The sequence below is a fragment of the Trachinotus anak genome, unplaced genomic scaffold (genome assembly GCF_046630095.1).
Source record: "Trachinotus anak isolate AG129_WGS33_773 ecotype Australia unplaced genomic scaffold, CSIRO_AGI_Tana_v1 ptg000002l, whole genome shotgun sequence".
In the NCBI taxonomy this organism is placed as follows: Eukaryota; Metazoa; Chordata; class Actinopteri; order Carangiformes; family Carangidae; genus Trachinotus; species Trachinotus anak.
This window is the reverse complement of record NW_027273853.1, coordinates 12,298,561-12,320,475: the sequence shown is the minus strand read 5'-3', so window position 1 is coordinate 12,320,475 and position 21,915 is coordinate 12,298,561. Positions and strand designations below refer to the sequence as shown.

The following is a 21,915-nucleotide window of genomic DNA, read 5'->3' as shown; positions in this document are numbered from 1 at the left end:
CATTTAATATTTATTGAAAACGAATAATAAAAATCGTGAAAGAAGTGCACGACATTTAATTGGGCCAGTAGTTGTGTCGCTCTGGTATTGTTCCTGATGTTTTCGTTTGTTTGGTACAGTATGTCTAATATCCTTTACTTGGAAACTTGCCTGTAATTTACACGATTCACAAACTGGTTAGGCTATATATAAAATAATGAAACGATTTGAAATTATTGTTATGACATATGATTATTTAACCTTATATTATTTATTATTATACCTCACTCAGTCCATTTCACCTGTCGAAATACCTTTTAAAGGGGTAATACAACACATAAAACCTACTTAATCACTTGCCAAAAAGTGATTGCAGTCTTGTCACCATCATGTGTATTCCAGCATGATATGCTTAATCGTGTTGGGATTTGAAAGACAGGCATTTTGAAGCTCCAATATGTCACTATATATATGATGTAAGAATCTGTAGCATATAGACATGAATAACATTGTCCAGGTGTTTCCCATTTACATGCTATGAGTTACTTTAAATAATTTAAGTAATATAAAGATTACTGCTATTGTTTGTTTTTCTGTAGTGTGTAGTTCATAATATTTCAATCACCTATTGTATAAGTGTTCTTCCCATAATAAATCAGTTTTTGCACCTTTTATTCACAGTTTGATAAATGCATCTTGGGTGGTTTTCCGGTGGAGTTTGAAAACTGTCTCAAGTGTTAACATCATAAGACAGCATATTGCAGTCTCTGTACTTGAGAATACAGGTATTGCTTGAATACAATGCATCCAGAAAGTAAAATTGATTTTTTTCACCTAAAAATTCTACACACAATACCCCCAAGTGAAAAAAAAGTTTGCTTGAAACTTTTGCAAATTTATTAAAAATAAAAAACAAAAATATAACATGTACATAAGTATTCACAGCCTCAATACTTTGTTGAAGCCCCTTTGGCAGCAATTACAGCCTCAAGTCTTTCTGAGTATGATGCTACAAGCTTGGCACACCTATTTTTGGGCAGTTTCTCCCATTCTTCTTTGCAGAACCTCTCAAGCGCCATCAGGTTGGATGGGGAGCGTCGGTGCACAGCCGTTTTCAGATCTCTCCAGAGATGTTCAATCAGGTTCAAGTCTGGGCTCTGGCTGGGCTACTCAAGGACATTCACAGAGTTGTCCCGAATCCACTCCTTTGTTATCTTGGCTGTGTGCTTAGGTCATTGTCCTGTTGGAAGACAAACCTTCGCCCCAGTCCGAGGGCAAGAGCGCGCTGGAGCAGGTTATCATCAAGGATGTCTCTGTACATTGCTGCATTCATCTGTCCCTCAACCCTGACTAGTCTCCCAGTTCCTGCTGCCGAAAAACATCCCCACAGCATGATGCTGCCACCACCATGCCTCACTGTAGGGATGGTATTGGCTAGGTGATGAGGAGTGCCTGGTTTCCTCCAGACATGACGTTTGGCATTCAGGCCAAAGAGTTCAATCTTTGTTCCATCAGACCAGAGAATTTTGTTTCTCATGGTCTGAGAGTCCTTCAGGTGCCTTTTGGCAAACTCCAGGCGGGCTGTCATGTGTCTTTTATTGAGGAGTGGCTTCCGCCTGGCCACTCTACCATACAGGCCTGATTGGTGGAGTGCTGCAGAAATGGTTGTCCTTCTGGAAGTTTCTCCTCTCTTCACAGAGCAACGCTGGAGCACTGTCAGAGTGACCATAGGGTTCTTGGTCACCTCCCTGACTAAAGCCCTTCTTCCCCGATCACTCAGATTGGCCGGGTGGCCAGCTCTGGTAAGAGTCCTGGTGGTTCCAAACTTCTTCCATTTAAAGATGATGGAAGCCACTGTGCTCACTGGGACCTTCAATGCTGCAGAAATGTTTCTGTACCCTTCCCCAAATCTGTGCCTTGATACAATCCTGTCTCGGAGGTCTACAGACAATTCCTTGGACTTCATGGCTTGGTTTGCGCTCTGACATGCACTGTCAACTATGGGACCTTATATAGACAGGTGTGTGCCTTTACAAATCATGTCCAATCAACTGAAATTACCACAGGTGGACTCCAATCAAGTTGTAGAAACATCTGAAGGATGATCAGTGGAAACAAGATGTACCTGAGCTCAATTTTGAGTGTCATGGCAAAGGCTTTGCAAAAATTCCAAGCAAACTTTTTTCATTATGAGGTATTGTGTATAGAATTTTTGAAGTAAAAAATGAATTTAATCCATTTTGGAATAAGGTTGTAACATAACAAAATGTGGAAAAAATGAAGCGCTGTGGATACTTTCTGGATGCACTGTATATACACATGTAAACATGTTTTTGCAGTAGGCCTACATCTTTTCAAAACCTACCAAATCTTTCTATTATTATTGTTGTATTATGTGCTAAGAAAAATATTGTTTATAATTATTAAAAAGAAATCATTATCCATGTGTATTTGTAGATGACTTGACTGACCTGTGCCTTTTCTGCAGGGAGCAGGATGGTGACACTTACTGGGTAATTGCTTATGTTTTACATGTCTTTCTCAGTAACTGAACATTATTTTTAAATTGTTCAGCTCATGTACACACTAAACAAGAATTACCATATTTTAGTTGTAACCCATGAAGGCCAACTTTGTAAAATTAGTCATTTGTAACCATTACTAATACTATTGTAACTAGTTCCATATTTTTATTTTTTTTGGTTTCCTTATGTCTAATTCAGATTGGCTGTGACATCTGCCCACGATGGTACAACAGGAGCTGCGCCAAGAGGCCCCGCACAAGCAAAAACAAAAACTTAATTTGCAAAGCATGCTAGTAAAATGCATGAATAAATGTACATAGTTGTTATGATAGTGTTGTCTGACACAACTTAAAATATCCTATATTGCATGTACGAAAAGGAGACATGTAGGAGACATGGCACAAGACTGAAACATGTACCTGTATACTTTGCATATGTTGTCTGAAACAGAGTAGAGGACAATGAAATTCTTATCTTGTTGAGGTAAATAAATTGGTTTGATGCTTGAAAGTATCTCTCAAAAATATCTTGCTGATGATTTTGAGGCAAAAAATATTTCAGTCAAAGGGCAAAAGGTATAATAACTTTCATAAGTAGATTCCATGTTTTAACCCTTTACAGGTATTTCAGCAGGTGAAATGGACTGGGTGAGGTATAATCTGTCAAATATGACCCTCATTGATGAAATCAAACCATTTTGAGGCAGAAAACACCTTTCAATGACAAGGTAGAGGCTGCAATCACTTTTTGGCAAGTGATAAAGTAGATTCTATGTGTTGTATTAACCCTTTAAAAGTTAATTCAGCTGGTGAAATGGACTGGGTGAGGTATAATAATAAATAATATGCTTAAATAATAATATGGCATAAGGATAATTTAAAATCATTGCTTTATTTTATATATAGCCTAACTCATTCGCGAATCGTGTAAATTACAGAATTATACATTCCAAGTATAAAAAGGATATTGGACATAATACACAAAAACATCAGGAACAATACTATGACGATACCTATACTATAAATAAGTGTCATGCTGTTTAAACAGCACACACTCCTTTGGCCCCGAATTTTATTTATCGTTTTCACTATGGGCGAGGAGCCGGTAGGGGGGCAAATAAGCTCACCATAAAAATAAGACTTGCTTGGGTGAAAGCGGCTGATGGAAAATTATCACGTTTTATAAACTAAAATACTTTTGTAGCATTACACCATTAAAAAAAAAAATCAAGCGTTGCCTTGCCTACATTTTATGCGGGGAAAGTGTGTTTTGTTGACTCGCTGAACACTTCAGTCAAATGTGTTTAAATCGAACGTTTAATAATATTATTATCAATTATTTTTGTGTAGTTTAAAAATGTTCGAAATATATATACGTGAAAACAAAAGTTTGTCATATAGATACTTTTTTTTCTTGTACGCCCATCTGACGTAAGACCGTCGTAAGTTGGTGACGCTGTGTCTCTTTGTTGGCTTAGCAGCGGCGACGTTTTGTTGTTATTTTCGCTGCAGCTGAAAAACAGGCTCGGATAATTTTGGTTTTCGTATTGCTCCACAATCAACGTTTTTACACTCTGTAGACCTTCAGGTGTGCTTGTCACAAGTTGATAACCACCCTAGGAATGGACTCAGACGAGGGTTATAACTATGAATACGACGACGAAGAGGAGGAATGTAGCGAGGACAGCGCCGAAGAGGAGCCCGAGGACGACACCCTGGAGCTCGGAGAGGTGGAGTTGGTCGATCCCGTGGTGGCCGGTGGGGAGCGAGACGAGTGCGGCGAGACTGGTGGAGGGGGCCACGGTCCCGGTGAGGAAGAGGAGGAGGACTACCGCTTCGAGGTTTTGACTGCCGAGCAGATCCTCCAGCATATGGTGGAGTGTATCAGGGAGGTCAACGAGGTCATCCAGGTAGGTATTTTGGTATGTCAGCGTCAGGAAAGACCGGGGTCCAGGCTTTGGTGAAGCGTAAACAGGCCATGGACGTTAGCTTAGCCGTTAGCCTGGTAGGAGTAGTTTACTTGCTGGAAGTTGGCAGTTTCACCACAGTGATAAGATTTACACGATACAAAAAATCTTTTGTTATCAGCTTAGCCTTATTTTGTAAATGTAGCGTTTGAAACGAAGACATGGACAACTTTAAATGTGTGCATTAAAGTAACAATCTGTAAGAATTCTGTTCCAGGAAGTAGCCTAATCCCTATTGAGAAGTTGGCACTAACGTTTGCTAAGCTAATGTTAGCTTGTAAGTTAGCTAGCTTGCTAACTAGCCAAATGTAACCGTTAAACTAGCACCTTACTGGAAAAACACCGTAGTGGAAACATAACGTATTTGGTTCTAGAATTAGATAACTGCCAGCTCCTGCTAGACGACAGTCGGAGTGCGCTAACCAAGCTATTTCAACTTAACGTTACGAAATTTGTAAAATAACATGACCGTTAACGCTGTTTTAATGTTGGACGAAAGGCTTGGTCATCGAGTTGGTTAGCAAGTTACATGCTAGGTTACTGGCGTTATCAGTAAAAAGCTGATTGTTCATGATTTCCAAAAAGTTTGGATGTGTCAAAGGAAGACGTTATAATGTGTCAACGGTTAAAGATTAAATATGAGGGGAAACTCAGTGGAGCCCTTCGGCTTAGCGATACTTGGGCCTCCATTTCCTTTCACTTAGCTTCACACGGGTACAGAATAAAATGGAAAGTGCTCTTGATAGACCTATCACTATCTATGTTTTCAAGCAGTGTTGTTGCATTTTATACAAAGATAGGTTTTTGGTTGATCATTTAACTATAAATAAACCCCTAAAACTAACATATAATTACTATGGATAAAGTACAGCCGCATGGCAGTTGTTTCTGCAGTAGAAACAACTGACTTGGTGATTCATCTATAAATAGTAGTTAGAACTAGCTACTTAATTTTCAGGTTTTTGCTGCACTGAGAAATGACTTCTTCAAGTAAATTCAAATATATGTTTTTTTGGAGTAAAGTTACTAAGGTATGTGAGTGTAGAATAGTTAACTTTACTGGAATGTACTCTTCTTGTAAATTGCTGTAGTGATTGTGTCCTCACATGGCAAGAGTGACTGGTTTTGCCAAACTTCAGAAAAAAAGGAAGGTCAAAACTTGTATGAACATTGTCCACAAATGCACAGAATTTCTTGTATCGTGATGCACTCATTATCACCAATATTTTATTAGTATTAAAATAGTATTATGTTAGGATCTACCCCGTGATTTACCACCCATACATCAGGATGGAGTTAAATAAACATTGTGTATATGAACATGTCCATGGAGACAACCCCAGTTTTTTCCTTCAGGAGTGGAACTAAGGTAGTACTGCTGTAACATCATTCTCATTCCGAGATAGGATGTAAAATGCTTTTTATCATGCATATTTAGAATACAGTATACAAAATATGCACAACGCATCTTTGAAGTTGACATGCATCGTCATACCCAGGTATTCTGGGGAGACCCCTGAATACCTGTAACCAAAGTGACACTTGGTACTCATCAATGTAGTGATTTCAGTTACCAGAGAAAGTGATTTTTTTTCATCATACAGCATAAGGTGAAAATTAGTTTGCCAGACACATGATAAACTGATACCAACAAGAAGTCTATGTGCTTTTATTAGCAGGATTCGTTTGTTAGCAGAGTGGGAGTAGATTGATTTATGTGGAACAGCCTTTGAAAAGTTGTGCGATAAGTATTCTTTCATATTCCACTATGCTGCTTCTAGAAGCAACCTGCATTGAATCACAATGCAAAACAATTTTTTGTCTTGTTATTCAAATAAATTTTACTGCTGGAGTGTAGTCTTGAGTCTTTTGGCCACAAGAAGCAGATGGACGGACCTCATTGTTTTTGTAAGAACACACACTCACAAGTTTGTACATGTATATGTATGTATGACAACATAGACTTAAAATGATATTAAATTTCAAGAAACTGAAGTTGCCTTCTCCCTTCCAGATTGATTTCCCTTTTTCTCTGTATATAAAGAAAATGGAATCATATAGCTCAGTTCGGGTTATCTGCAATTTTTTTTATCTCCTGCTGAAAAATATTCAATTCATATAGACACCACCTATGAGAACTCGTCATTTGTTTGAGACTTTGCATCCCACCTCTCAACTTTGCATCACTTTAGGCCCTTTTCCACTGTATAGTAATGGCTCAACTTGACTTTACTCACCTTTTTTGGTTTTCTATGGGGCAAAATTTGTGCATAGTGCCTGGCACATGGTGCTTTTTTTGTTTTTGGTATCATCTCTGCCAAATTGCCAAGTGAGCGGAGGCAATACCAAAAGGTGACATGAAAACACTGCACACTACTGATTGGTTAGAGAGAATAATCCCTACTACAGTGGGACATTCTGAGGAAAACAACAGCCAAGTGACTGTTCACCACTCACTGTAGACTATTACATTTCTGGCAGTTATTGTACTATACTTTTGATATGGCAACCCCCCAAACCATGCCATGGTCAACTGAAGAGGTGCAGGCGTTTCTCTCTTTGGTATCCCTTGGATATCCTCCGTTGTTCACTTCTGTCTTGCGTTGAAGTCAAGGTCACGATCGCTTCATGTGTCATCGCTGTAGTAAGTACGCTGCATTGAAAGGTTACTGTCTGCAGTGAAAACAGAAGTACTTGGTTCCAAAAGCGAGTAGAGTTGAGTTTGTACCATGCAATGGAAGAACGCTATTTGCATAGCTTAACTGCATGGTAGAATCAGTTGTGCCAAATCATAAACTGGTTCATGTTTTCTCTGTTTGAAGGGAACAAATGGCAGGTAACTGACAGAAAACCTTAGAGTGACTCGAGTGATTATTGAAAGCACCAGCTCCACTCTGTTCACATATTCAAACACTGGTCAAATAAAGAGTTTAGCATAGAATACAATATTTTTGTTGCTCTTGGAGCACAAAACCGGTAGGAGCAACCTGTGTTTGTAATATCTCTGTGCATTACTATATGGATTTATAGAATTTTTACCAAGGTACACCAAAGCTGTTTTTGCAGCTATTGGTGGCCAAGCACCTTACTAAGACACTTTATGTTGGGCTTTTACTTACTTTACTTCCTTTAAACCATCTGTATATCAAACAGGAGAGAGTAGCTTTGTACATTTAACTTGTTGTGCAGTGCGGTACAAAAAAAATACAAGTCCAGCAACCTCGCTTTAAAGTGTGCTGCTGGCTAGCTGAAATTTTCCATTTGTGACTTCAGCTGACTTCATTAATTCTTCTTTAATTCAACAACATTGTGCGTTCACTGCTTACCTTAGTGACATGGCTCTGATTTGTTATGTAGCTGGTTTTATGAATGTAGCCAATAATGACTGGGTTATTATAAGTAGACTTATTTTTTACATTATTGTTATTTGCTAATTTCAGGTGAAGAAGCCAGAAGAATGTGCATAATGCAGTAATGGGTTAAATTACTTAAATTCATTAAATTACCTGCACTGGAAAAACCTTAAATACAGCCTAATGACACTGTATTTGTGACATAATCTACATTTGCCATATCATCACTGATATTTCAGTGCTGTAAAATATGTTGTGCTTCTGCACCATCATATAAACGTTGTAGGATCCATGAGTACTTAGGTCAAGCCAGGAAAAGGATTGATGGCAAAACTATGCGATGAAACTTTATCATTAGATGTTTTTTGTGGACAGGGTTCAATTTGGTTTTGTTGCCCTTTCAACTGAATTCAGGATTGTCTGACCTTATTCAATCAAGCCAACAGCAGAAGTACCACATTTTGTTTCACTGCAGTATGTACAAGCTGGCCCATTATACTTGTTGAATTTTTCACACAGCCTTGTTCAGTTTCCCCTGAGACACCATCACCTGTCCAGTCAAAGGAAATGGCGTACTCAGATGTTTGTTTTTTTTTTTAACCATGTATCTAGTGCTCTGGTTTATTGCATAATAATAATCAGCTGCCATTTTCCTGTGAAAAGTTTAGAGACACAGCAAAAATGTAAAATTTTACATAATGTGAACAAAAAAATTAATCTCCACTCTGCAGTGAATGTTTGTTCATGCCCCCTGATATACATAGGAGGACAATGAATGGTAATGTAAGTGAGAACTATTATATCTACAACAGTTTTTGTGATTTAAATGACTTAATTCCATTTCAGTTAGTGCCATTCTGGTCTAATACTGGGCCTAATCCATATCTCAAAAAAGATCCTTATAGCTGTCTGTTGTTACACAAGAGACTTCAACTTGGAATAGGAGTAGAATTATGGAAATACAAATTAATGAGCTTTTCATGTCAGTAATTTCCCAAATTGTAGGCTGTTATAGTGAAGATTGTAAATCGTTTCTCTGACCAGCCATTTCTTATTCCTCTAGAATCCTGCAACAATAACGCGCATCCTTCTCAGTCACTTCAACTGGGATAAAGAAAAGCTTATGGAAAGGTAACTATCTCTGAAATGCATTGTTTATTTGCCACCAAGGGGAGCAAATGTCTTAATGCTTTTTAACACTGATTTATTTATGTATTTTTCTCTCAATCTATACAGGTATTTTGATGGTAATCTGGACAAGCTTTTCTCAGAGTGTCATGTCATTAACCCCAGTAAGAAGCCTCGGATCCGTCCTCCAATCAACACTAGATCATCGGCACAGGACATGCCATGTCAGATCTGCTATCTGAACTTCCCCAACTCTGTGAGTCCCATAATGACATTAGCATTAGCTGGTGGTGTGTTCAAGTATAAGTTGTGGTTTTATGAAAAGGATTTTGTCAAAATTGTAAGACACTAAAGCTGTGTGCTTGATAGCACAATGGTGATTTAAGGCACATTTTAACTTGTGTAGGCGGCAACGTAACTTGATAGATAAAAGGGCCACTAAAAGTCTTCCTTATACAGTCAACAACATGCTTTCACTTTGTTCAACAGAGCAGTACAAAAACTCCCAAGGAGCAAATCCTGAATCCAACAAGAAAACCTTATTATTACACAAATGCACGCTTCAAACAAAATTGCCCAGCAATTGCATGGTTAATACTGATACTGTACAGGGATAGAAGTACTTATTTCCTAGTTTGCCCTGTCTCCCTGCTCCAGTGGGAAGACCTGTGGTCAAACTACCCCCTTACCCATCTCCCACCACCTCTGAGTGTGATAGAGCAAACTATATCAGCAGCAGAAGCCTTCACAAAATAGAAAGAGCGGCTCATCCAACCCACATGGTGACATTATCATTGACGTGATGTGCAAATGAGCGATAGAAATTTGATCGCACAAATGTAACTTGCAAATGTTTTGAGAGATGATGTTTTGAAATGTGTTGTTTTTTGGTTTGTGCTGCCCCCAAACAAGATGCCACCAGTATCTAAATCTGCCATTGAGACGGCATATGTTATATCAGTGTCACACACTTTGTAAAAGTATGGCCATATGGCCAACACATTTTATTATTTTTGGTTACCCGTAGTGTTGGAGGCGGGACTACACTAGACGGCACACAGTGCTTCTCTCAGCCACAGACACCAGAGTATTAACCGCCAGTTATCTGTTTTAAGGTGATCAGTGACTAGCATTAATTCTGATCCACTGATCACATATTTTTAAATGAAAATCGGCCGATCATGATTGGTGTCCGATCAATCGGGGCATCCCTAGTAGTAAGAGAAAATTTAGCTGGATAGCTTGACATCTCAAAATGATGAAGGACTAGGATTAATGTTTTCTCATTCCTTTTTTTAACCAGATATAAATCAGTGAATGCAATTCAGGGTCATTAATTTAACTTAGTATTGACTACTGTTGATTAGATTCTTCATGGGTACAGTGATCGTACCAAAACCCAGTATTAAATGGGCCCCGAGAAATTAAGACATTAGATTTCAGTGTGTAACTGCTACATAAACATTTTCTGTCACATTTTATCTCAACAACTCCATTTCCCATTTCTGATTAGGATGTTTGTCTATGATGCGTTTTCGCTATTCCCTGTGCAGAAGAGAGATCTCTCTTTCTGAGCCTGTGTGTTTGAGGGGCAGGGGCAGCTCTCTCACACACTGGAGCACCATGCTGCACGAACACAAAGATACCCTGCTCTTAGTGACAATGGGTGGAAACATCAAATCTCAAAACATTCAGCAAAAGTCCATTTCATACGGGTGGAGAAAGCAGTTTTCAACCACTTCATGTTGCCAGGTGTGTCTTGATTGCTAGAAGCCTGGAGCCCACACACAGAGTTAACTAAATTACACGAACATGGGTTAATGATGGAAAATAACCATTAGCCAGCTGATTGTTATAGGTGTGTTCCTAAATTCAATCTGAAATAGAAAGAGCATCATCTGAACTGTTGTTCATAAATACAGTTTCAATTTCAGATCACTCAGAGCAGGGGTAGATTTACTACTGCACAGTAAAAATATTGACAAAGGAAAAGTAATCTATTAAATCATTGTGTATTAGTCAAGTCAATTTTATTTATATAGCACCAATTCAGAATAGAAGTTATCTTAAGGCACTTCTCAAATAGAGGAGTACTAGATCTTATCTTCATAGTATTATTTACAGACACCCAACAATTCCCACCAAGAGCAAGCACTTGGTGACAGTGGCAAGGAAACACTTCCTTAAAAAAAACTTAAGAGGCAGAAACCTCGAGCAGAACTGGACTCAGAGTGGGTGCCCATCTGCCTTGACCAGTTGGGTTGAGAGAGACAGAGAGAGAGAGTAAGAGAAACAGCAGGGGCAAAGACCACCATTCAGTAGTAGTAGTAGTAGTAGTAGTAGTAGTAGTAGTAGTAGTAGTAGTAGTAGTAGTAGTAGTAGTAGTAGTAATTGTGATAGTGGCAGCAGTAACAGCAACAACAATAGTGTTTAATGTAACTATAATGCTGGTACTGATATAAGTATAGTAATAATGATAGCTAATAACAGTATAAAATATTAATGTTTATTATTATTATTATTATTATTATTATTATTATTATTATTATTATTATTATTATTATATCATACATTTAGCAGCAGATGTTGAGCAAGATCATGGGGGCAATAGGTGGTTTGCAGTTGCATATCCAGACTCTACAGCTCTAGAGGTGGGAGGACCTGGAGAGAGTAACAGGGGGAGAGAGAGCATTACATTACATTTGTTTTGCATTTCCATCAGTGGCGTGCTTGCCCAGTTAAAGCTAAAATTAGGCATCGCAAACACAAACTAGCACAAATGCTACTGAAGAGGAAGCAATATCTCTCCTTATATCTGATCTCAGAACAGCTTTCCATCCCATTAAGGTTCTATTACCTGTTTGCATTCATCATGTAATTTACTGCCCACTTGTGGTGGCAGAAGGGTACTGTCCCTGCAAGCGAGCTTGACTTCCAGCCGTTGTAGCTAACGCTTCTGACATTTTAGAGCTGGAGCTCGTCAAGCGGGGAGAAGCTCAATTCCAAGATTTGCGCGTGTGCATTGAGGATAATCCTTGGATCTTTCACTAGTGATTAGCTGGCTAAGGTGTGCTTGTCAAGCTGTCCTTGACTCAGCTTCTACATTCTGAGATCTGTAATGATATTGCGCGCATCATGCACATGAGCAGATGTGTGTGGAAACGAAACCTGCGCATTAAGCGTTAAGAGGCAGCAGTAGCAAATAAACAAGCAAATTACACGAATTTATCATCTCTGTGCAAAATCTGCTGTAAGTTTGAGAAGTTTGAGACAGAGTATTGTTACAGGAGTAGTGCAGCTCCTTTCAGAAATAGCTCAGTGCGTAGGTTGTGTGCGTAGCAGGCAAGAGAGAGAGCAGTGATGCTGGTGACTGGAGCAGAGAGTTAGCTAGTTAGTTAGAAAGGGAAGTTGGCCGCTTAGTTCTGCTTGCCTATCTGTAAAAGTCACCACATGCCACTGATTTCCATCATTACAAAATCAGTCTATAATAGTGATTTGTTCCAAACAAAGCTGTTACAGTTTGTTACTCAAGAATGTGAATTGAGTACATATGAGAAAATAAAGTTTTTTTTTTTTTTCTCTTACAAAAAAGTTAAAAGTACTGGTAAGAGTACCAATGAAGTACTGGGTCAACAAGTAGTATTGGGAAAAGTAATGGTGCAGTTAAATTCTCAACAATACCCAGCCTTAACAGTGATATGAGTTTAGCTATCAGTCTAAAAGTGAATTTAGGATTTTAACTTGTGATATTATGTCAGACTTGGTACCCTGTAATCAGACATCTCCCTACCAGCTGGTGGCTTTGTCAGTCGGGGTTAGGAGAGAAAAATGTCAAGGCATGCCAGGAAATAAAGATGCTTAAACAGTAAATGTTCCAATTTTAAAATAAAGATTACTCATACAAAGAACCAAAGGAAAAACTTCTTGAGGTGTTACATAGCTGTTGGGAAGCTGAATACCCTTACCAATCTCCCTATGATGTATCAGAAGCAAATAAACACAGCAAATACTGCCGCAGCTTTTTAGTAGCAATGCTATACCATTTCAATAGGAAAAAGAAAATTATTGTGTCATGTAAACTGGGATAAAGTATAAAGTAATTAAAATTTGTATACTGTCTTGACCAAGTCCTTCTCTACCAAGTGGCACTCACTTGGAAACAAAAGTTACCTCAAAATTCAAATCGAGGAGAAGATGTATGTGGATGTGACCCAAAGAGAAGGGTGCCCATTTTGCGTGGTTATGCACAGTACTCTACTGTATGGTAGAGGAAGTATAACTGCAAGCAGTGTTTCCATTAACACCTGCAGGCCAGTGCTATGATGGCAGAACATATTTTAACATTGTAGTAAACCAGGTTGATCTATTCATATCCATCATGTTTCAGAGGACATGGTTACCTCGGACAACACAGTGCTCACTGTGGTAGGTCATCTGGGAACAATATAAGAAACCATGTATCCACAGAAGAAACATATCTGAACATATTCATTTAAATTAAAGTCAAACTGCAGAGCGTACATTTCTATTTCTATAATACAGTGTATTTTCTCAACAAAGGTTTAATTCATGGTGAGTTTAGTGTTTTAGATGTTAAGTTGTCAGAAATAATAATAACAATAATAATAATAATAATAAATACACAATATTTGTTTGTTGGGATTTCTAGCAGTCAGAATTATCCTTTGGGTGTTGTAATCAGTTTGTTATAATAAAATTGTTTTGTTCAATCTGAATGTTTTTCCTATAATTGGTGTCACTCTATAGCCCTTGACTAGTTTGGCTCACCAAAAGTACATATGCTTATAATCATGTGATGCCTTGTCTTATTTGAAATCAAATTAGGTGCTTCTCTCCTATAGTATTTTACAGGCCTGGAGTGTGGACACAAGTTCTGCATGCAGTGCTGGGGAGATTACCTGACCACCAAAATCATAGAAGAAGGAATGGGACAGGTACCTACAAAGATTTACTGATCAGTGGTAGTCTTTTAATAACTGTCTCACTAATGATTTTTTGCCCTCTGTATTGTCTTTGCAGACCATTTCTTGTCCTGCTCATAGTTGTGACATTCTGGTTGATGACAACACAGTCATGTGAGTATTTGTTTGTGCTTATGTTTGTTTTGATGTCTTGTTGCATATTAGCCAGCAATGATCAACATAAGTAGATGTGACTGACCCATTCCAATAAGGGCAGACACAGTTCACTAACCAACTACTTAAGAGGGAACATCTGCATCTGTGTTAATTTTGCAATTTTGTCAAAACGTTGTCAAACCATAGCCCTTCTAGTAGACAATTTGGTTTTACATTTCAATCAAATAGTTTCAAACACAGACATAATTATTCATCACAAATGAATCAGAAGAAAATTACTGTTATTGTCTTAAAATTAGACATGTGTTTTATATAAGTTTTTAGTGCATTTAACAGGAATAGAATCTGTAAATGAAAAGATTTTTTACTTGACATGTCTTTGTCAGTAGCCCACTACTTAAGTGCAAAGAAATATACCTCCACATTGGAAGCATGGACAATAATCTCTTGTACCAGCTTTTAAGCTGTCAGTAATTGTCTTAACCTACATTCTGATCTCACCAGCTAGCAAGAGACCTAACAGAGTTTTCACTCATCAGTTTAGAGTGCAACATGCACAGAAACATGTTCCACGTCATTATTTAAATTCATGAAATGCATGTTGTGCCTTAGTTGGTTAGTAGCCTGCACAAAATCTTAGTTTTGCAATAATATGAATTGTGTTGATGAGTAAATAAATGAGTATTCTCACTGACTGTAATGTTAAATCAAGAAAAAGTGAAATTGTTTGACTATTTTTTGTTTTAATTGCATTGGATGGTATGGACTAATTATAAAAGGAAGGAAACTTTTACCATGAAGGCTAATAATAAATGATTTGACTTTTCCTATAGGCGCCTCATAACAGATTCAAAAGTGAAGTTGAAGTACCAGCATTTAATTACTAATAGTTTTGTAGAGGTAAGCTTTGGGTTTTTCTCCTTAATAGCATATTGAAATGGACTGTAAAATCTTGATTATGTTGAGCTGTTAGGTTATCTATATACACTGCTTAGAAAAACACGGACCTTCTTTGTACTTGCATTCATGAAACTATGAGTTGATATTCTATCTCACATTACTGCTTTTAAGTGCAATCGACTGTTAAAGTGGTGCCCTGCACCAGACTGCCATCATGTTGTGAAAGTCCAGTACCCAGATGCCAAGCCAGTGAGGTGCAAGTGTGGCCGCCAGTTCTGGTAAGAGAGCTTATATAAAAGATTGTTTGTTAGACTGTTGTGAACTTAAAGTGATAAGTACATGATTGTTGACTCTGTAAGTTTAATAGTAATTGTTAAACATTATTCGAATTTGACTTGTTATGCCTGTTGTTGCAGCTTCAACTGTGGAGAGAACTGGCATGATCCTGTCAAGTGTAAGGTAAGCAAATGAGGAATATTTTATCACCTTATTAAGCTCTTTATCTTGAGTGAAGTTCTCTTAAGATGAAAATTCACCATTAACATGATGATTTCTTATTCTTATTTTAATGCTTTTGTAGTGGCTGAGAAAATGGATTAAAAAATGTGATGATGACAGTGAAACTTCAAACTGGATTGCAGCAAATACTAAGGTATGGAATCAATGTGGTCGTTAATTTTGCCCACTTGCCTGATTTATGTCGGTAGGGAATTAATGTGACAATTAGTTTTGAGTGAAATTCTTCATGAGTGTTGGCTCAGTCGAAACAGCTCATTTGTTCAACCCTTCTATTGTGTCAAGGTCATATTTGACCTGTTTTCAAATTTAGATGTGTGGCACATACCTTTAATTTTTTTTTTTTTTAATCAAAACAAGGATTCATTACATCCTCTCCAATTACCTACTAAATACAATGACATTTTGATCATATTTCTTTTTATTATTTTATTATTGCTATTATTATTATTTTTATTATTATTTTTTTTAAATCTTTTTTAATGCCTATCAAAAATAGTTACATCTGTGTAATTACTGTATGGGCCAAATTTGACCCGGTAGTAATTATGGGTTGTCTATGCAAATACATGAAATACATAGTAAATGTTGCCAAACCAACAAACAACAAAACAAAAATAGTATTAATAAAATCCTATAATAATACTATAATAATAATAATAATAATAGTGTATAATAATTAAAATTATTACAAATATGATTGATAATTATAAAAAATTAAGACAGCATATTGACTTGAATTCAGTTGTAGAGCACACAGCAAGTATGATTCCACACATACCCCACCTCTTTTACTCACACCCCACACACACAAAAACACATACATACACACGCATCTCCTGTCCCCCAGCTGTATGTCATTATATATGGTGGGGCTGTCTCAAGCTTTATTTCTGACATCTAACACCACACCTGGACACACACACACACACACACAGAAACATGCTTTGCCTTTATGTTGTTATGTTATGCAGTCTCACATGACGAGACAAGACAAGACATACAAGACAAGGTCATTATTGACATGACCAACATGGAAGTGAGACCAGTGTTGGTAAGAGTTGGTGGGAGATTGACACATGGCATGTTGATACTTTCTGGGAATACAAACCCAACAGTAAGGCCACTTCTAGTATATGGGATGCGAGAGTTATCGTGAGACAAGAGTTGTTTGTTGGGAGAAGGACAAACTTGCACCCATAAGAGATGTTTGGGACAAATGGGTGGGTCGCTTGCCCCTGGCCTAGACCCGTGGTCATGGTAGATGAACAAAGATGATCAAAGATTGCTGTCCATTCAGGCAATACATTTCCATTAAGGATGGAAAATATAGCATCAAAATCTGGGCAGCTTGTAATGAAAGGAATAGCTATACATTTTTTCAGTGCTTGTTAATGATATTCAAAGATGGGTCAACTTTAACCCAAAAAAACCTTTTCTAACACATTAATGTCCCTGGTCCCCAAATTTCAGCCTTCATTACTATTTGGATTCAACTCTAGACTTATAAGAAGACCTGCCCATACCAACCATTCTAGCCAGTTTTAGTACTATTTGAACTGTTTCTGAAATCTAAACATTTACTGATTATAAGTATGTTTTTTCTGTCTCTCTTGAATTCTTATTTGTATTTATCGCTGTTGACCTTTTTATAAAACACTTGACTTTGAGATCTTGAGCAGAGACTTAATAAAATCATGAATCCATTTGCCTGACAGGAGTGTCCAAAATGCCACGTGACCATTGAGAAAGATGGTGGCTGCAATCACATGGTTTGTCGGAACCAGAACTGCAAAGCTGAGTTCTGCTGGGTCTGCCTTGGTCCATGGGAACCCCATGGCTCAGCCTGGTAAGAACTAATGGCTTATAAATAACTTTTTCCATGTAGGAATATACTACAAGTAGGTCTTTATTGATAGTAATATATTACCAATAAAGATCTACTTCAATTAAAACTTACGTGGAAAATGGATGATGTTACGAGAAGAATATCCTTTGAGAAAACATGAAAACATAAAATATTGTCAAACAGTAGTGGTGTATGTTATTGTATTCTTGTACACATTGTTAATGGTTGTAATGTTTCAGGTACAACTGCAATCGCTACAATGAAGATGATGCTAAGGCAGCCAGGGATGCCCAAGAGGTAATGAATGATAATCCTATTGATACATTTTTGCATGCTCTTTTAATTTGCCAGATATGCCACATAATGGCACAATATCAGTGTGCAATATTTAGCTGTATTTGCAACAAGTGTAAGCACTATTTATAAACACACAGGTGTCAGCACCACCCAACTATTGTTTCCATCCTTCTGCACTGGGTGAAATCCTCAATAGCCAGCAACAAAAATATCCACTGAAATATATAAGAATATAATCCACTCCATATAATCAAAAAGTTTCACATGTTCAAAGTTTATCCAAAAACATTGGTAATGATACAGGGAAAGCTGCTGCATATGTCTGATAATAACTATCCATTACATCTTTGATAAACATGGTGAATTGTTGCATACTGAAGGATAGTGTCGAAACGCCTGTATAATACAATTTAGATATTTCATTATGTGTTGCTGATTATCCAGTACCCAATCATTTTGAGTTATAGTCAAGTGGAGCATGCTTGAGTTAAAGCCAGACCCATGCTGTGTGTGCAGCGCTCCAGGGCAGCCTTGCAGAGGTACCTGTTCTACTGCAACCGCTACATGAACCACATGCAGAGCCTGCGCTTTGAGCACAAGCTCTATGCTCAGGTCAAGCAGAAGATGGAGGAGATGCAGCAGCACAACATGTCCTGGATTGAGGTGCAGTTTTTGAAGAAGGCTGTGGATGTGCTGTGCCAGTGCCGCTCCACACTCATGTTCACTTACGTCTTTGCCTTCTACCTCAAGAAGAACAACCAGTCCATTATTTTTGAGGTAAGATAAAAGGGAAGTTGTCGGCTCCAATGTCGTAAAAGTGTTTATCTTGTAGGTAATCAGCACCATTAAATGAAAAATTCATCATTATAATAGAATTGTGTTAAGTAAGAGTTTTTGTAGTGACATACCTTACAAAAAAAAAAGAAAATTTGAAAAAAAACAAAAACTTGCATGAATATGCAACTTTCTTAGAAGGGTTGTCATATCAGACTGCTTACGTGGTTATAATGGCACAAAATAATTAAAAGTCATATTACAATAATCATTATCAAAAGTTTTACCTTACTCTTAAAGCCCAACTAATTCAGTCACACACTCTATTGATTCATATGACTCGCTCCCAGCACTTCTCTTTGTTTGTATAATTATGACTTTTCTTCAAAGATTATCCGAGGAAGTTCCACTTTTCGATTTATTGCTGCACTCACTCACAGCGGAACTAGTCCACTGACAAAGACCAAATTAGTCACCTGATTGTTGGGAGGAAAATGGCTCACACTTCCTAAAGACTGAGCTGGGCCTTAGACAGGATGCACTTAAATTTTGAATAAATCATCATGGAGAATTGACATTTCTGTTTTTTAATCTCTGTTGTGACATAGAATAATACTTGTTATCAAATTTTTTGTTCACCAGAACAACCAGGCAGACCTGGAAAATGCCACTGAGGTGCTGTCTGGCTACCTAGAGCGGGACATCTCCCAGGATTCTTTGCAGGATATCAAGCAGAAAGTACAAGATAAGTACAGGTCAGTGAAGGAAGAATTGTAATAACTGTCTGCCACTGTTAAGTTTATGTGTTCTTGGCCTCTAAATAAATAAGTATCATGTGTCCATAGATACTGTGAGAGCAGGCGAAGAGTGCTGCTACAGCACGTGCATGAAGGCTATGAGAAGGACCTGTGGGAGTACATCGAGGATTGAGGACACGTCCCAATGCAACGGACTCTTGAGTATCTTGACAAACTAGAGCGCTGATGCAATTTAACAGGGCAGCACGGGCCTTCTGCCGCCTCTCCTTTGGCAAACCAACCACTTTTGCATCATTTTCCTGGATTTGTTTAACAAAATCTTAAAAGTAAATTATATTTAAATAAAAGGTAGAGTAATAAAAAGAAAGTGTACTACAGTATTGTTAGCAACAGAGTGGAGTCTTGAGAAAGCAGAAAATCCATCTTAAACAAATACATCCTTTTGGCTTGTATTGTAACACCTCCCCTTATTTTCCTGTTTTTTGCTTGTGAATCTTTTCTGTTTTGATTTTGACTTTTGTTTTCCCATTAGTGTGAAAATGTTTTCAACACAGCTTTAATTGTCCTGGCCATGTCTGCAATATGTGGTGAGATCCTTGTCTGGGTGGTTGAATGTTGGTAGGCTGATTGCAAAGGGGCAAAGACATTTCAGGGGGGGGTGGGGGGAGGGGAAGAAAAAAAAAACATCAAAAGAACAAAATAGCAAGTCTGTATTTTTCAATTTGTAAATAGTCCATATGCATGGAAGTTAAAGAGCAAGAGTGGCACGTGTTTGCATAATTTTGAAATTTTGAAATATTTATTCTTTACCAATATTGAAAAAGGTGAACTTTTGCCAAGTAGGTTGAGTCTGTTTACTCCCTCCATCATATGTGGGGGTTTGGAGGTCTTTGGCAATAATGCATTGGCCCTATCACCCTAAGTCTCTTCAGAGCAGTGCACAAGTTAAACCTTATCAGTAAATTTGAATGGGGACTGATAGAAAGGATTTCTCTTAGTTACCAAGTGATCAGATAAAGACTCAGTGAACGTGCACAACTGAGTTAGAAAACCAAGAGCAGAAAAAGTTTTACAGTTCAAAGGAAAGGTTGAATGCACAGGCCCCGTGTCCCTCTATTCTAACCTTTTGCTGTACCCTCTTAGTTGTTTTTAGAGGTGTTTAACATTTAAGAACATTAGTAATAATTTGCAAGAGCCAAACTGAGTGACATTCACTCTTTTTTTTTTTTTTCTTCTTTTTTTCCCGACGTGGCTTGAGGTCGCCCTCTTAAAGCTCAGCTTGCACCTTGGGGATTGAATGAGGGTAATAGAATGTAATGACAGCACAGCTTTGTAGTGCTGCTAATTGGGCTGGATCACTGTCAAACAGGGTCAGGCATTTGCATCACTCTAGCAGGGAATACTTGGATGGCATGGGGCTGATAGTGGCCGCACCTCTTTGAAGAGATCTCTTGCCTTGCAGTGAGACTGAACATTGCTTTAAACTGAGCTACACAGATGGACTTGCGTGATCCTTAGGCAGATGAGGAATATAGGGCAAACTTCTAAAGGTTGTAGGACTGTTTTATAACGCTGTTATGCTTTTGCATTAAAGACTGTATTTTTCGCACATGGGTTGAGGATTCGACATTGAAATGTCAATGCCCCTCCAGGTTTTGCATTGTTCTGTGTGGTGGTTGCTCTGGTTGTCAAGCCCTCTCCTTGTAAATGCTCGTTCGTGTCTCTGCAATATGGCGGTCTTCACAAGATTGACTGGAGGGGACATGAATATACAGGCACTGATGCAAGTCAGAAGATGACACCAAAGTGTCAGCCATCATTAAAACACATCCTTTGCCCCAGTTTCAGATCTTTGGGGAATTCTCTCCCAAATGCTTCTTATGTGTTCAAACTTATTATTTTATCCTAGCAAATTATAAACTGTATTGTTTATTTGAATAAATGTCATGAGAAATCTCATTTTTGGGAGTACTGTGTGAGTCATTAGAATAGGTTTGGTCTCAATCATATTACCCAAACATCCATGATGCATTTCTGCGCAATGTATTTTGCAATGTAGTGTACTACAGACCTTGGCAGAGCTGTGTCTTCCAGAATAGCGTGGAATTCATTTGGTACCTTTCATTAATAATTTTGATTTTAGGCAAAAATGTTAGCTTTTTGCACCACTTTTACTTGCGGATTGTACGATAGAGATCAAGTGCTTGTTTGTATTATGTCACTTTTTGAATTCATTTTGTCTCAAGTCACAAACCAATGATGACACAAGTTGAATGGATAATAACAAAAGATGGGCTATTTTCACTAAGCTGTCTTGCAGGTATCACACCAGCTATAGCTGTGATCATTAGGCTAATATGCTCTCCAGGGCTCACTCTGTTTTCATTGTGTCTGCTAGTAGTTCAACATTTCATAACATTTGAAGTAACAGAAGCAGCTACTTACATTAAATTGAGGCATCCAAAAACTTTTAATACTTTTCTACATATCTTTTCTTTATGCTATCAAAAGTGTTTGATTTCCTATTAGTGTAAAAATGTGGGAGAAATTAGTTGTCTGTTTTGGAGAAAATATTAAAGTGCAAAATGTTGCAAACATCGTTCTGGCATGGGTGGTTGTTTGATAATGGACACTTTCTTGTGGCAGCAGCCATTTCAATAAAAAAAAAAAAAAAAAAAACTTCGCCCACCATTAATATTTGATGTATTTTTACACTGTGTCCTTAAGAAGGCTACCACTGTGTATTCTGTCACTTGTGCAAGCTGGACCAT

General features: G+C 37.8%; 1 protein-coding gene and 1 pseudogene across 1 annotated transcript; one reads left to right on the top strand and one right to left on the bottom strand.

The window, feature by feature from the left end:
* Nucleotides 1-166: 166 nt before the first annotated feature.
* Nucleotides 167-3,806, bottom strand: LOC139632962 (uncharacterized; annotated as a pseudogene).
* A 160-nt stretch (nt 3,807-3,966) lies between these two features.
* Nucleotides 3,967-21,743, top strand: arih1 (ariadne ubiquitin-conjugating enzyme E2 binding protein homolog 1 (Drosophila)). The gene is made up of 14 exons (XM_071498216.1): nt 3,967-4,413; nt 8,887-8,954; nt 9,060-9,207; nt 13,814-13,906; nt 13,992-14,047; nt 14,884-14,950; nt 15,122-15,228; nt 15,367-15,409; nt 15,531-15,602; nt 17,185-17,315; nt 17,555-17,612; nt 18,129-18,389; nt 19,029-19,141; nt 19,232-21,743. Exons 1-14 carry the CDS (start codon nt 4,126-4,128, stop codon nt 19,314-19,316), a joined length of 1,590 nt encoding a protein of 529 aa, XP_071354317.1. The 5' UTR covers nt 3,967-4,125; the 3' UTR covers nt 19,317-21,743.
* Nucleotides 21,744-21,915: the final 172 nt, after the last annotated feature.

Coding starts and splice junctions, on each gene's coding strand:
- arih1 (XM_071498216.1), top strand. CDS start 4,126: ATGGACTCAGACGAGGGTTATAACTATGAATACGACGACGAAGAGGAG. Junction 4,414..8,886: donor AGGTCAACGAGGTCATCCAG/GTAGGTATTTTG, acceptor TTATTCCTCTAG/AATCCTGCAACAATAACGCG. Junction 19,142..19,231: donor AAAGTACAAGATAAGTACAG/GTCAGTGAAGGA, acceptor ATGTGTCCATAG/ATACTGTGAGAGCAGGCGAA.